Here is a 12,939-nt window from a genome sequence, read left to right as displayed (position 1 = left end):
CCCCCAACCAACTCAGTCCTTAGAGCAGAAAGCAAGGAGCAATGGTCTCAAGTTGCATCAAGGGAAGGTTAAGTTAGATATTAGGAAGAATTTTCTCACTAGGATTATAGTAAAACACTGGAACAGGTTACCCAGAGGGGTGGTGGAAGCTCCATCCTTGGAAATTTTCAAGACTCTGCTAGACAAAACTTGGGCTGGGATGATCTAGTTGGGGATGGTCCTGCTTTGAGCAGGGTTTTGGACTAGATGATCTCCTGAGGTCCCTTCCAACCCTAACTTTCTATGACTCTATGATTCTAAGTCCTTCTGTGAGAAGGGCAGCATGAATGCATATAAAAAAACAGGCACATGAGTCCATGTTGGTATCCTGGGGGCTCAAAGCAGCATGGAGGGTGGGAACCAAAGGAGTGGAGTCCATGGTGAATCTTCACTGGGCCCTTCTCCCTGGTGTCTCTGTCTTCTACTAAAAATGCCAAGTCCAAGAGTTAAAGCAAAGGCATTCAATGGACAACAGATCTCAGGAAATCAAGGAAACTCCACCTCTTGTGACTGGCTAGTCCTGGGGAGGGCCTTGTTAAGGCTGGGAAGGAGACAGCTTCTGAGCATGGGGTAATTCAAACAGGATGTCAATGAATTGGAGAGTGTTTGGAGAAGAGTCATGAGAATGATTAAAGGGTTGGAAAGCATGCCTTACAGGGAGAGGTTCCAGGAGTGCAGCTCGTTCCGCTTAAGTGAAGTGACTTCACCATAGAACACAAGCACTTATGCGGGAAAGGAAACTTCAGTGATGGTCCTTCTAGTCTAGCAGACAAATGTAAAACATGATTCAATGGCTGGAAGCTGAGAAAACGTAAATTCATATTAGGAATAAGGTGTACATTTTTAATAAGGAGGGCAATTAACCACTGGCTTCATTAGCTTAGCAAGGAGCTGTAGTGGATTCTCCATCCCTAGCAATTTTTAAACCAGGATTGCATGTTTCCCTATGAGACATTCTCTAGAAAAGTAGTTTTCAACCTGTAGTTCACAGACCAAAAGGTCCGCAGACTATATCTAAGGGGTCTGTGAAAGATGCCTACGATCAATCAAAAGGATACGAATACCTACATTTACAATTCAAAGGGGTCTGCACTTTCATTCAAAATTTTTTACAGGTCCACAGATGACAAAAGGTAGAAAACTGCTGCTCTAGAGTGAATCCAGAGAGAGGTGCTATGTGGGAGGACAGATGAGCTAGTCCCACTGGACTTCTCTTCTAGGAATGTAGAATTAGATAGAGGGTTTCCTGAAAAGAACAATCCCCGATTCACAGCAGGTTAATACACCTGATCCAGACACTCCTGGCTTCTTAGCTCAAATGTTCCCAGACTAAAGCCACAACCCAAGACAGAGAGCAAAAGAAACCTCAGCCACAGGTAACCCTCCAGGCAGCAGAAGAGGTTGCAGGGCAGCCTGAGCTTGCCCCCCGCTCTGTCAAAACTCAGGGTCCCATGCCAGGTGGCCAGGTGTGCCCAGGGTACCATGATCAGCATCATCATCAGGGCATAGTGGTTGCGCCCACCTTGGTCCATGCAAACAGCCCTGCAAAATGGGGGGGAGGGGGGAGGGGGGAGGAGAAAGGGCGCTGGCTCCAGAGTGCCTCCCCAGACAGGTCCCCTGCAGGGAAGGCAGAAGCATGGGCAGGTCCACGTCCCGGTTGTCTAGAAGCCCCACTCTCCTTGAACCCAGGTACTGTGGGCTAGGCAGCAGCACAGGAGACAGGCTGGTCTACAGGAGAAGGGCGGGGCAGTGGGGTCTGGAGCTAAGGCAGTACATGCTGCCAGAAGACTGCCTCTCCCAGCCTGGGAAGGGGGTGGGAGAGGCAGGTTGTGGGTGGCCAGCACCCAGCAGCCTGCTGGACCCAGGGGAGTGAGTGGGGACAAGGGCGGTGGGGAGGGTGCTCAGCCAGCAGCCACCTGGGCCAAGGCCTGCCCAGCTGATTTACCATCATCCCTGGGCACAGGTGCAAGCATGAACCCTGACCTGAGGCCGGACACCACACAGCCCCTGGTATAGAGTATCTTATCTCAGAAATGTTGCAAACTCACAAACAGCTTCTTTCTCATGGCCCTGCAGGCCCTGCAGCTATATTCAGGGGAGAGGCCACCATTGGCAGCCGGGATGCAGCCTCAGGATCACCACCACCCACAGCCGGGGCCCTGGGGATGCACCAGGTTCGCAGAAGGAAGACCCAGGATTGGATCCTTCTCCTGAGCTGGCTGGTGATGGCTATGGAGGACTGGCAGGCGGACATGGCAGGCAGAGGATTTTACCCACGAGGACGCATGGGACCAGCGTGAGGACCAGGCAGACCAGAAGTTCAAAGCACAGCTACTGGCCCTGGAGAAAAAGAGCATGGGGGCCCTAAGGGAGAAGGGTGCAGTCATGGACAGGGCAGTGCAGGCAATGGAGGAGGACTGCTGGGTGCTGGACACCATCCTGGCCCTAGCTGTTGCCTTTATACCACTCAGTGCTCTGCCCCCAAACCTGCCTTGCTGCTCCAGCCCAGCTGCTCATCCCAGCTCCACATGGGTGTGGAGCAGGAGCTGCTTGAAGTGGGGCCAGGACCATGTGCTGGCCTTGGCCACCAGCTGCCAGAGGGGGAGTCACCATCACCCCTGGGTGAGCCCCCACCTGCCAGACTCGCTATGGCGTGTGCACTTGCAGCAGCATGGCCAGAGGCCAGGGTGCTGGTCACCTGTTCCTGGGCTTCACCCCCTAGACACCCCCACCCTATGGCCGCCCCCAGGATGGCACATAGACACACCAACTTGTAATTAGTTTGCACAGGGGAGAAGGTGTTTTATTGTTGGTGGGTGGGGTGGGTGGTGAAAGGGCTCTGGTGTTGGGGAGGGAGGCGGGTCTGTTTGTTTTAAGGGCAATGAAGTGTTTTTCTGAGAACTCTCTGCAATGAACATGGTGTTGGGGGCGGGCGGTGGGGCAGGGGTCCATACGTGGCTGTCTAGGCAGGCTACAGCGGGGAGTGCAGGAGGAGGTGGTCAGCCAATGCATCTTGCACTCAATGCCCAGGCCCTTGGGCACGGGTGTGCAGCTCACCTGGGGCCTTGGGGTTAGGGTTAGGGACACTGCTGTTGCTGCTGTTGCAGCTGGTGCCCCCACGGTGAGGCGTTCTCTGATTGCCATGCCTCCTTCACCCAGACCTCACAAAAGAGCTCCCCCCAGGCCTCGCTGATGTTATGCAGCATGCAGGCTATGATGATGACTCGGGGGATATTGTCCTCACTGAACTTGAGGTGGGTCATGAGGGTGCACTAGCGTCCCTTGAGGCAGCTGAAGCTGCACTCCACCACCACGTGGGTCTAGCCCAGGCACCAATTTAAGTGGGCCAGGGGGGTCCAGCTGGCCAGCATAGAGCCGCCTGGGCCAGGGGAGAAGCAGGTAGGTGGGGTCCCCAGTGAGGAGGGGCCGGACCACCACAGCGCCCAGCTGCAGGCCCAGTACTTCCAGCTTGAAGTGGCCGCTAGGCACCAGGGTTGGCAAGGTGCAGTTCCAAAACACATGGGCATTGTGGGCACTGCCCACCCAGCCAGTACTCACGCTGGTGATAGCACTACGGTGGTCAATGATGGCCTGGAGCACAATGGAGTGAAAGCCCTCCAGGATGGCCTCCCCGGTGGTGGCCTTGCTCATGCCAAAGGAAAGGCTCATGTAGCAAAGGCTGGTGGGTGTGGCCAGCTTCAGCAGGGTGACTGATCAGTCAGGTGTCTGTGGGGAGGGGCAGCCGCATGTTGGTGTCCTGCTGCATGGTGTGGGCAGAGCTGCTCCAGAAGGTCCCAAAAGGTGGCTTGGGTCATCCTGAACACCTCCAGCCACTGCTCATCATTTCAGGTATGCTGGACGATGTGCAGCCACCAGTCCTGGCTGGCCCGGCAGGCCCACAGGAATCAGGGCTGGAGGGCCAGGAGGGCCCCAGCAGTGGCATCCTGGAGTGCATCAGCAGCGTCCCTGCTGGGGTCCTGCCAGCACGATGGTGGAAGTTGTGTAGTGGCAGCAGCCTTGGGATGGTGCGGTGATGCTAGGCAGGTGGGTGCTGCATGTGAGGGAGCTAGCAGGGCCCAGATGGCTATGGGCCCGCCAGCATGGTGGGCCAGCAGGGCCAGTACAGTGGTCAGCAAAAGCCTGGGGCACTGGGCATTGCTGCCAGGTGCAGAGGCTGAAGCAGCCATGGCACAGGGATGTAGAGGATGCGGTGCAAGAGCTTCTGTGAGCTGCCCCCATGTTGTGGACACTGCTCGTGGACAGAAATGCAGCTGGTCAGGGAGCAGGGAGCGAGGCTGGGTTTTAAAGATGGCCTCCAGCCACAGGTAGCTGTGGCCAGAGCCTCCGGTTCCCCCTTGTGGCAGCAGGGGCCTGTTTCCAGGGCCCCAGAAAGTGGGAGCAGTTTGCTGCTGGGAGCAGCAAATCTTCTCCGATATCCCTGCATGTGTAGTTGCCTGCCTGAGAGTGTTTACTTGCAAGTAGTTTACTCACAAGTAAACTGATCCCACATCAAATACATGTGTAGACATAGCCACAGTGTCATGGGACCAGTCAGCATTGAGCTCGTTAATTAAAGTCACTCTTGGTGTTGACTTGCCCTCCCTGTGATTGCCCTCTGAGAATGGTGCTGCCCCCAAATACCCTCAGGGCCACTCATTGACTCCAAAGCCCTGGCCAGAGCTCTGCGTTCTCTGCCAGCAACTACCCCTGCTACTCCCATCCCACCCTCCTCCACAGCAGGGAGTGGCTGTCTCCACTTCTCTCAGGATGATGGAATACATTTCGGCCAGGATAAGGGGAGATGATAAATTCCCCTGAAGGGCTAGAAACACTGTGTCAGGAAACTAGGCCAAGTACATACATTTTTTGTCTCAAGCTCTTTCACTCCATACCTTTCTTTGTCCCAGCTTCAATAAGAATGCCTGCACCAGTCCATCCACAGAGCAGAGCACCAAGGGGACCTAACTGACTATGGGGCACTGCAAGAACTGAGAAGCCATCATATGACCTGATTCTCTCTAGAGGCAAGTGGCCAAGGAGCTGTTTATACATAAGAGTGGGGTCTGGTGTGTACCCAGGTGGTTCCACTGGCGGTCACTGCTCTAACCCCATGGTTATGTGCAACCAACACTTGGTCCTGCCAGGAAATCATCTCATGCCTCTTGTTTGGTTTCCCTCCCCCTGGCTGTCCATCCACACCCAAGGCATGCTGTGCAAAGACACCAAAATGGAAAGCCCAACCCCAGAGGTCCACTGGCCCTCTCAGCAGAGACTGCACCATGCCTGAAAGCATCCAATACTCTGTGCTCACCCGTTCACTGACAGCATGGTGCTTGCTTGCCAGCTCATCCCTCTCTGCCCGTGTATGCGCCAGCAGGTCTTCAAGGCGGGAGAGCTCCCTCTGCAGCAGTCGGTTTTCTTCTTGCATGTTGGCCAATGAGGTTGTCTCCCATGCAGCTGGAAGGGGCAAGAGCAGGATGGCTGAGCAGCAGGACACACTGCAGGCCCAGCGGGTCACAGGGAGAACTGGCAGAGAAGTCAGCTCACAGGAGAGGAAGGAGACTTCATGAACCAACTACTGATCTGGCATTCTGGAGGTCTAGATTCACTTCCCAGCCATGCCACAGACTCCCCATGTACCCTCGAGGAAGTCATGTAATTTCTCTGTGCCTCAGCTCCCCAACTGTGAAATGGGGGTAATAATCCTATTTTGTCTATTTAGACTAAACTCTTTGAGGCAGTGACTTGTGTTCTTATGGCACCTACCACAATGGGGTGCTGCTCTCAGCAATGGGATCAGCTACTGTGCTAATAATGCCACTGATAGCTAGGAAGCTCCAAGGCATGTCAGATTGCTCCTTCCACAGGGAAGGAGGGGAAGGTGTTTTGAATAGCTCCCTGAATAGGCACCATAGCAGGCACTCCTCACCACACTGCAGTGCTGCCTTCCTCTGCACAGCTGCTCAGAGCCGCAGTTTTTGCACTCTTCCAGCCCCTCTCCTGGCCTAGGAGAGTCCATTCCCTGGATGTACCTTGGGATGATTCTTCTGCCAGGCTCTGTGTGATGATCTGCCGGATCCTGGCTGGGACTGGTGTGGGAGCAGCTCGGTCCCCCTCTCCGCGCACAGTCAGAGTCTTGTCCTCCTTGCTGGCCTCTGGGTTAAGAACCGTGTCCTCCAGTTTCTGAAACACAGCTGGATGTTACACCTTTGCTGGACATGGGCCAAGCACTTTCACCCTTGGAGCAGACGTGAATCAAAGCTGACTGCAGAAACCAGCAGAGGCCATCATGCTGTTAGTGGTTGTTAGCTAGCACCCCCTCCCTGGAGCTGAGAAACCCTCCTACAGTATGCATTCCCTGCTTCTAACACCTCCAGGTATCCCACACTGGCTGCTACTTATGTGGGATACACTTTTGGGGTGGGAGGGGGGGCAGGGGAGGCGGGGAGCTCCAGCCCAGCTTGTCCTTTCTTCAACAAGTCTGTGACTTTAAGAGTGCCTTCACCCTTCCCTACCAAAAAAGGAAGCACCAGTTGCCAATCCACTACAGCTATGACATGGCTCAGCCACCCTCTACTGGTAGCCAGGACAACCTGGGCGAGGAAGATGGCTGTGGACCCAATCCACTGCATGGGGCCAGTCTGGTGCATGGCCCTAGCCCTGCACACTGGATTGGGCCCCAGTCCTGGTGCCAGATTTAGCTCTACATCCCTGGCCTGCACACCAGATTGGGCCCTGCAGTCCTAGCCCCATGTGCCAGACCAGGCCTTACATCAGATTGTGCCTCTGGCTTCAGCCCCATACGCAGGGCCATTTCATCTGGGCTTCAGGCTTGGAAAGCTCCTGGTGGGGGAGTGGTGGCAACATTAAATGCCACTGCTTTCCGGCCACCAAATTTCTGGACCTGTGAGGAGTCCTGTGGACTGGATGACATGGCTCCATGAGCCAGTGGCTGAGCACTACTGCTGTACATCAACAGCCAGCTGATGCTGGGGCCCTCAAAGTGCATAGTCTGAGTCCAGCCCATCTCTTTTTCTATTGTGCACCCTCTTCATTTCACCTAGGCACTGGCAATGCCTGTGACCCCGGACCTGCGAACCCAAGCAAGTTGCAAGAGATGGGGGGAATCTCACCCAATCACTGCTAAAAGCTGGTCCCAGCCCTGAGTAGGGGCTGAATACTGTGCAGTCTGAGACAAGTCAATCAGGACATGCACAGACATCCAACTCTGCATTAGCAATCAGTCTGCAGCACAGCTGCCGTGTTACTCTGACCTGGGAGCAGTAAGGCCAAAGGACCCATTTTGCTGTCCTCACTCACAATGGAGCTGCTCCAGTTCTAACTTATGCAATTTTTATTCAGCCCTGGGGAAGAAGCAGCCTGGGGAGCACCCCACAAAACCATGGTGGGAATCCCTGGTGGAGGGAATGGAGGGATCATTAGCCAGGGTACTGTTCACTCTCCACTAGATGGCCAAGAAACAGTGCCATATGGGACTGGCACAGCCCTGGGTCTAACCATCCACTCGCTGCCCAGTTGCTCTCCTAGAAGGAACCTGTGGTGCCCAGCCTCTGAGGCCACAACTGGGAACTGTCAGCCACCTCTAGTGTTTTTCCCATACGCTAAACTAACATGCGTGAGCTCTCCTGAGGTAATAACACGGCAAAGGCAGGACACGTTAGTTTTATCATTAGGTAAACTTGATGAGGTCAACTCTCACCCCTCAGCTGGGGCTGACCTCATCTAGTCTACCTCACAGTACAACTAAAGCCTCTTGTCTTCACAGTGTTCTTACCTCAGAGTATCTCACACACCTTAGTTACCCTGAGGTAAATAATGCCTCAGTCTCTAACACTGCGCACATGCACCCATGAGTGCAAGGTGACACAGGAGCGGGTCACAGGGGAAGCAGTTAGCAGACATGGGCTTGGGTATGATACAGCTCATGCTCTTAAGGCTCCATAGGCCAGGGTTTAAAATCATTCAGGAGCCTAAAGAGGTGGATAGAAGAGCACATAGCCATTTGTAAAGCATTTAGGTATCTAATATCTGGCTAGGGAGCCTAGCTGTCTTTTTAGATGCCCAAAGGCCTTTAAAATCTGTATGTACAGGCTGTTGGCCCACTGCCTTGCCTTCACTAGAGATTTTTCTTCAGGGTAACTAAGACATGTAACTTAATTTGAAATCAAAACACAGTGAACACAAAGCACTTTAGTTTCCCTGTGAGGTAAACTAGGCGAGGCCAACCCCTGCCGGCAGTTTAGGGTTGACCTCAGTGGGTTTACCTCACCGTGCAACTCCCATGTCGTGCCTTCGCTGTGTTTGTACATCCCATGGATTGGCTTAGCCCAGAGTTAAAAAATACGAGGGCAGATTGGGAGTTTTTCAGTGAAACGTCTTTTCTCTGAATGTGCCAGCTTCTCAAAACTGAATGTCTCCAAGGGAAAGGGTGGGTTTCAACCAGTTTCTTTGGGGCGGGGAGGGAGGGCTGGAAAAGCAGGATGGGGACAAAGTGTTTAGAGCCCCTGAAACATTTCATTTAGGCCAGTTTCTCAGCGATGCGTTCTGGCTTTCCGGCTTGAAACAAACTTTTCTTTCAAAACACAGGCTAATTTTAGTAAAATAATTTAAATAAAAGGACCCCCCCCCAGTTTAAATCAAAACCAAACACTTGGAAATTACAGAAACAAAATGTTTCAGTGGATGCAAAACTTAATCTTTGTCACATTTTTGGCCTGTGAAAAATCTATAGATTTTTTTTTTAATGTTTTGTCCTGATTCAAGATAGGAAAATATTTTGAAACCAGAATGTTTTCACAAGGCAGGAAAGCTGTTTCTTCTGCATTTGCAAAAGTGACCCAAGGTAAGGCCTCAGGGCAGCTCAATATGGAAGGCTACACCTTGCTCAAGTCTGCAGCATGCCTTCACTTATGGTCACATTCAAGTAAAGGCGTGCAGGATCTAGGTAGGACTATTACCCATGTAAAACTAGGATGGCTCCACAAGCCTGGCAGGAAAGTCAGTACAGAGCCTCTGCATTGATTCCCTCTCACAGCAAAGCTGCCTGAATTTCACTGATGGTGTTGTAAGAAGTGCTTGTCTCCAGCACAAGAGGTGGAGACCCCGGACTCCCTCAAGGAGAATTTATTTCCAATCTTGGGTGTTCATGCAAAGAGACTGGCTTGCACAATGGTCGCTGATCCCCTGGACCAGCAGAATCATTGTCAGGTCTAGAGCTTCACCTAGAGAGTCACCAAACTCCAGTGCGATTCTTTTAGCCTTATGCCTTATCCCCATGCAGGCAAGGAAGAAGGGAAAACGTGAGGAGAAAAGCAGATGCCAGATGTGCAAGCAGGAGTGAGAGTGTGGTGTTTGGAGAGCTCTGCTTGGAGTGATGGGTGTGGTTTTAAAGGACATTCAATTATAGCAGAGCTGCCACAGAGAAGTCCCAAAGCTAGCTGTGTCTGATGCAGTGCGTGCTTCAGTCAGGGAGCCTGGTTATTCTGGACACCTTCTGCTCATTTCCAGGCATTCGCTAGTGTTCAACATGGAAAAGGAGTGGAAAGCACAGCTGCCAGGTGGACAGACCCGGGAAGAAGGCGCCACAGCGTTTGCTCCTTACCAAACACCTCTCCAGCAGCTGTAAATCTCCTGACATTAAACTAGGCAGAAATTTTATATTTTCAGTGGGAAACTTTCAGAAACAATGACCTGCTTTTGTACTGAGTTTAACAAACAGATGCCAGGGCCAAATTCTGTTTTCAGTTCATACTGGTGTAAAGCCAGAGTGCAACTACTGGAGTCAGCTCAGGATTGATAGATGTGCTCCTGGGAGCAGAATCCCACCCTTGAGCTCTAGGGAGGACTCCAACCTCCTTCAAAATCCACTAGCAGGGGTGCCAGCTCTCCAAGATTGCCCTGTGATCTCCAAGAATTAGATATAAAACTCCAGAAGACTGCTGATAGGGCACTCATTAAAATCAATATTAAATGTTGAATCCAATTTATACAGTAGTCCAGTGGGTTTTTTAAATGTAATAGTAATGTGCATTTGCCTTCCTGATGTGAAGTCTATGCACTGTAATCCGTAACTGATATACACAAGCACGTGGGCATGTTCGTGTTGTGGGCCTGTTGATGTTCCAGAAACCTCCCAGAACAGATTCAAACAGAGTTGGCAACCCTAGCCACTAGCCATGATGACCAAGGGTATCTTAGAGCCCCAGGGTATTAAAAGCATTGGGCATTTCTCTAATGGCCTTTTAGCTGGCATTCTGCATTGCCACATGATACCCATGAGCTGATCTGCCTGGGCCTGACACAGCCCTGGAAAAAGACTGCCCTGTACTAATCTACAGCTGATAAAAAGGCTGTCACAACCAGAAGTCTTTGCAGGGTTGGGGTTGTGGGGAGAAGAGGAGATGGAGACCACAGAGAAACCTCAGGATTGCTACGATAGCCGTTCTGTACTTCTGAGGTTGCAACAGGGATGCTACTCCCATGCCAGGTACAGATGGACTGTGAGCATCCTCATGTTCCTTGCTCCTGGACTCCCCTTCATAGGGCTATCCTTTCCAGGCCTGAAAGGCGACACACCTCTATGAGACAAAATCTGCCTGCTGGTTTGGTGCTCTGGCTGCCTTTTGTGACACTGTGTTGTGGCCACCAACTCTCACTCAGACCAGCTGACCCTGAGCCCTGATCCAAAAGTGGGGAGGTGAATTCATTTTATCCACTGTGCCATGAGGTATCTCCATCTCTCCCTCTGCCCCAGCCCTCAGATGGGTTCTTCCTCCCCACTCAACAGCAAAAGGCAGTCTGGTAGGCAAAAGGGCTCCAGGAATGGAGGCAAAATGAGACAAAAGCCTGCCAGGGGTAAACCCTGGTGGTATGAAAGCAGAGTTCCCAACTGCAGCAGCAGTGCCCTCTAAAGGCCAAAATGGGTGCAGACAAAGCCCCCCCATCTCAGAGTGGTTCAAGTACTTCATCGCACCAACAGCTGCTTGTTCCCAGAGCTCAGGACCCACATAAAACCGGGGAAACAGATGAACTAAGGCCTCAATCCTGCAAACACTTGAGCATGTGCCTCCATTTTTACTCATGGCAACATTCCCCTGGGGGTCAGTGAGGATATTCAGATGAGTTGAGTTAGAGATATGCCTAGGCATCTGTAAGATTGGGGCCTACTAAGGGAAACGGGGAAACAGACGATGTGAGGTCTGTCAAAGGCACAAAGCAATTTGCACTGAAAGAAACTGAGAGAAACATCTTTCCCTCCCCCCCACACGTTTCGTTGGGTCTGGAGATGATGAGAACTGGTGGGTAAAAATGTGCAGGGAGGAGGGTGATTTTTAAATATCAGTGTCTCTTTAACACTAAACCTAGGCCTCCTCCTCTTCCTTCTGCTCCCACCCCCATCTATTCTGGGGCTTTTGCCTTTAAAACACAGATGCCACATGTTAGCAGGGAAACTGCAAGACATGCAAAAACTTTGAATCATTTATAATTTTCAGGCCACCTCTTAGTACCGGCATCCATACAAAGGCTCTGGCCTTCACAGGGTAATGGGTTCCAGCTGGAGCAGGGAGGCTGCAGTGCAGTGAATGGGACCCAAGGAGACGGCAACTCCCATTGGTGCTGGTGATGTCAACACAGCTGGGGCGGTTGAAGAAGGGAGCAGGCTTTGGTGCAGTGTCAGAATGGCACAGGCTCTGCCTGACTCTGCCCTCCTCCTCCAGTGAAAGGAGATCATGTCAGAATCCATGGGTCCAAACAAGCAGATTGATCCATCCATGACCCCCCTTACATGGACTGGAAACAGGTCTGTGCTTGTAGCCTACACTGAGCTGGCCGAGCCAAAGACAAGTGAGGTCATTTCCACAACATCACAATTGCAAGTCAGTACACTCCTGCAGACCTCTACTGGAGCAGGCTTTTGTGGGGCCTCCGTGAGGCAGAGGGGTCTGGGCCAGCCTATGTTTTTGCAGGACTGAGGACTGTAGAAAGCAACACAAGAACTAGATTCCCCTTCAACTTTTGATGCAGTTACTGGAATTTCCATTCCAGTCCCCCTTAATCTGGTTCTAACTTTATAAAGAAACTACAACCTGTCCTGCAAACTGCAAGCTAAAAGCTGGCTGTGCTCAGAGTCACACCTGCTTCTTTCACTTTTTTAATTGGCTGCCCTTAGTTTTACATCGGCTGCTGCACTCCTGCCTTCCTTTTTCTATTGCCTAGGTCCTCTCAATCCCTCAAGCCCTCGCTCTATTTATCGAAGGAAACAATCATCACTGTGGCTCCCCTGGCCTGCTTTTCCCTTTGGCAAGCACCACAACATGCTGAAAGCTTTGTTCAGGGATGTATTGCCAATATCTTACTGGGAAACTCCCCCTACAACATCCCTCCTGTGTGTCATTAGTACCATGCCCTGAGCATCTGTGCTGCAGAGAGGACGGGTGACAGGCCAACAGGGAATGTAGGATCTCATCATTCTCGCCTCATTTACACAAAACCGTGACTGTGGATGAGGAGTGAGGCAGCCCCACTGGGACTGCAACTGAGAGGCTTGGTCTAGTGAGGGGATGGACTTTGTCCCTGAGAGTTGGGATGAGTATGTGGACAGGAAATTGTTTGAATGTTATACCAGCCTTAGCATTAGTGCCTAAGCACCTCATGGCCCCCAGCCCTACTACAAAGTTTTACCCACATGTTTATAGATGAGGAGCCAGAATAGACTAAACATCAAGTGACTTTCCCCAGGTCACTCAGGAAGTCTGTGACTTAGCCAGGAATTGAACTGAATTTTCCTGAGTGTCAGCCTTGCTCCCCTACCAGTTTCACTCCTACTCCCAAACTCAAACCAGATTTACATCTATGGGCCTGGAGTTCAGTTAGGGAAAG

At 51.9% G+C, this 12,939-nt stretch overlaps 1 protein-coding gene across 1 annotated transcript in view; it reads right to left on the bottom strand.

Moving 5' to 3' along the window:
• Positions 1-12,939, bottom strand: part of CROCC2 (ciliary rootlet coiled-coil, rootletin family member 2) — a 99,639-nt gene that overhangs the window by 83,677 nt on the left and 3,023 nt on the right. Inside the window, 2 exon segments of the mRNA XM_025209284.1 lie at positions 5,351-5,496; positions 6,072-6,222. Of these exon segments, the coding sequence (XP_025065069.1) occupies positions 5,351-5,496; positions 6,072-6,222 (297 nt within the window).

This window comes from Alligator sinensis, unplaced genomic scaffold, assembly GCF_000455745.1.
Source record: "Alligator sinensis unplaced genomic scaffold, ASM45574v1 scaffold237_1, whole genome shotgun sequence".
NCBI classification, from domain to species: Eukaryota; Metazoa; Chordata; order Crocodylia; family Alligatoridae; genus Alligator; species Alligator sinensis.
This window is presented reverse-complemented; position numbering and strand designations above follow the sequence as displayed.